The 2,639-nt window shown below is 37.7% G+C and overlaps 1 protein-coding gene across 1 annotated transcript in view; it reads left to right on the top strand.

The window, feature by feature from the left end:
• Positions 1-2,568: 2,568 nt before the first annotated feature.
• The window catches only part of LOC104273631 (protein enabled homolog), a gene marked incomplete at its 5' end in the record, with an annotated part of 20,759 nt that continues 20,688 nt past the window's right edge, over positions 2,569-2,639 (top strand). Inside the window, 2 exon segments of the mRNA XM_009869023.1 lie at positions 2,569-2,636; position 2,639. The exon segment at position 2,639 is cut by the window's right edge and continues 245 nt beyond it. Of these exon segments, the coding sequence (XP_009867325.1) occupies positions 2,569-2,636; position 2,639 (69 nt within the window).

Below are 2,639 nucleotides of genomic sequence, written 5' to 3' on the forward strand. Positions count from 1 at the left end.
AAATCCGGCTGAGCCAACCCAATACAGCCATCATCATTCCTATCCCATATAACTCAATATTAAGGAGCTTAGTCCAGAGCACCTCGCCGTTTCTTTTCTAGGTTGCTTATGAGAATGTGAACTGGCACAGCTCTTGGTATGGCTTACTGCAGAACTGCCTTGGTGATGCTGCTGTTGTGTGAGAAGTGGCTTATATTGAGGTTCTGTTTACGTAAAGAGTTCAAGAAATTAAGAAGAAAATGTAAATATCTGGGAGCTGCTTTATGTGCTTTTTAAACCCAGTGACTTGATACCTTCTAGTTCTATAAGCTAAAAGTAACACGAAGTGTTTATAACCTCAAAAGCCTTATCTACATTTTAATTTTAGGATCAACAGTGTGTATGTTCCTGGGTAAAATGTGCAAATTTCTGGCAAATGAATGAAAAAGAATGAATGGTATAAACTAAGCTACTTTGGAGTCTATAAATGTTGACTCCTGCTCTGAATTGCCTTTTAGCCACAAGCATATGTGCATCCACCTCTCCTTTACAAAAAAAGAGCCTCAGATGGCCAAGCTGAAGTTGACTGTGATGAAAACCCCACTTTCCTCTAATAATATATTTTATCCAAGAGAGGAAGAGCACATGGTAAAAATAGTTTGGTACAGCAAGCCAAAATGTAATGCCCAAAATGTTTTTACTATCTTTTTGGAGCTTAACTTTCTGTGGTTTATATTGTGTACTCTTGGTACTTTGTAGGAGTCCTCTACTCGTTCCAGATATGCCTTGGTCAATTAGCAGATGTTTTTGGTGAAGTTCAGAGGTTAAAAATCAAGCATTTAACAAGCTGAGTTGCAGCCCTAATCTCTTAGTGACTGCTGTTACGGTTTTGTTATATGGGATAACAGGAGCTGAGGGAAGAACTGATGCAGGAGCAGAACTATTTTGCTGCTTCTGAGGTTGTTGGGTAACAAGTTTGGTAGGGAGAAGTCCTTTTGCTGTGCGTAACTAGAACTTAATTACTTATAGCAATTAAAAAAAACTCCTGTATTTATTGGTTTTTTTTGTTTATAAGGGGAAAATATTGGTCTGGAAGAGGATGGACTCCAGTAGTAACAGTGCCTGGGCTGGGGTTTCCAGGTCTGGCACAATTTTTCTGGGTATGAATTAAGAGTAAAATAGCTGAAGTTCTCTTAATTTTCAGATTTAGTTTTATATGGCTCTAGACATATAGTATAGGATTACTAATGACCTTTCCAAGTAAGATTGCCCAGTAGCAGTCTATAGAAAACACATACCTAGTAGGTTAAGGTGTCAAAATTTAGGTCTCCTTTTTGCTTTATAGTTAAAGCTGGCTGTGCTTTGTCTTTCCTTCAGTTTGCATCTGAAGCGTAGCAGAAAAAAAAATACCTCTGTGCTTTATATGAAGTCTTTCTTTTTTAATGTCATGATATTTTTGAAAATAAGAATTCAAATAGAGGACAAAAGTAATATTTTCAGTGGTATGTGCCAAGAGGAACAGCCTGGCCACAGCTTTGAGGAGAATGTGCCTAATATTTGTAATAGTAGTGAGTGCCCCCAGGAGGTGAAAAAGCTTTGAAGATCAAAAAGCTGTATTTTAGCTAGCTGTAAACATGTATCTTTTTATAGTTTTTTTTAATTTTAAAAAATAAAGAAAATACAAAATAAATGGGGGAGGGGGAAGCAAAAGGGTTGTTTACAGCTTTCCCCACTGTATTTTTGCAGGAAAGTCCTTTCTTTCAACCAGCCTGGTGGCTTTGGCAGCCAGTTTCGCATGATTCCTTCTTACTCTGAGGAAGTTCTTTATATTTCCTCTGCCTGGCTTTTACTTGTTTTCCTCCTCTCCATGTCTTCATCCTTTCTCCTCTCCTTTGCAAAGACTGCCATGAGCTGGAAACCCTGCAAGTTCCCTGCAGCTTTTCTTTGGCTGCTGCACCCTGGATTTTTTTCAGACTGTGTCCAGTTCTCCCCTGTTCTCTCTTCCCCGTTCTCATCTTGATGCTGGTTAACTTGTATGTGTGTGTGTGTGGTAGCATGCAAATAGTGAGGGACACGTGCATTTTGACGTTTCTGTGAAATTTGGGTAAATATTACCTGATTAGTTTATCTGAAAAATGTAATTTGTTTTGATTTTTTTTAAAAAAAAAATCTGTTACTGCTATTTCACTGTACTTTTATTCACTGCTTCCAGTATAAAATACCGTGCAAAGAACAAATGTAACTCCATATCCTAAGCTGGGAAGATTTTATCAGTCAGTAAATTTATCAGCAGCAGCTTTCTATTCTTACTTCTTGAAAGCTGTCTCTCAGAATGTTAAACTGCTTAAAAGGAAACTTGATATATGATTATTTTTACTGTAAACATCAAAAAGCTATTATCCAGCTCAGAAAAATGATATGTAGAATTAAGAAATCTATGTAGGTACAAATGCTTTGCTTTGGTTCTCGCCAGCACAAAGATTGTTGATTACTTTATCTCTTCTTGTCCTTTAACAGTAGCTTAATATTTTTGGTTTTTGCTTTGCAGCTTAGTTGTTCTTTTTCCTTTTTTGTTCCCCACAACTGCAGACAGTTGCAAGAGCAACAGAGGCAGAAGGAGCTGGAACGGGAGAGGCTGGATCGTGAACGAATGGAACGGG

Source organism: Apaloderma vittatum, unplaced genomic scaffold (genome assembly GCF_000703405.1).
Source record: "Apaloderma vittatum isolate BGI_N311 unplaced genomic scaffold, ASM70340v1 scaffold1445, whole genome shotgun sequence".
In the NCBI taxonomy this organism is placed as follows: domain Eukaryota; kingdom Metazoa; phylum Chordata; class Aves; order Trogoniformes; family Trogonidae; genus Apaloderma; species Apaloderma vittatum.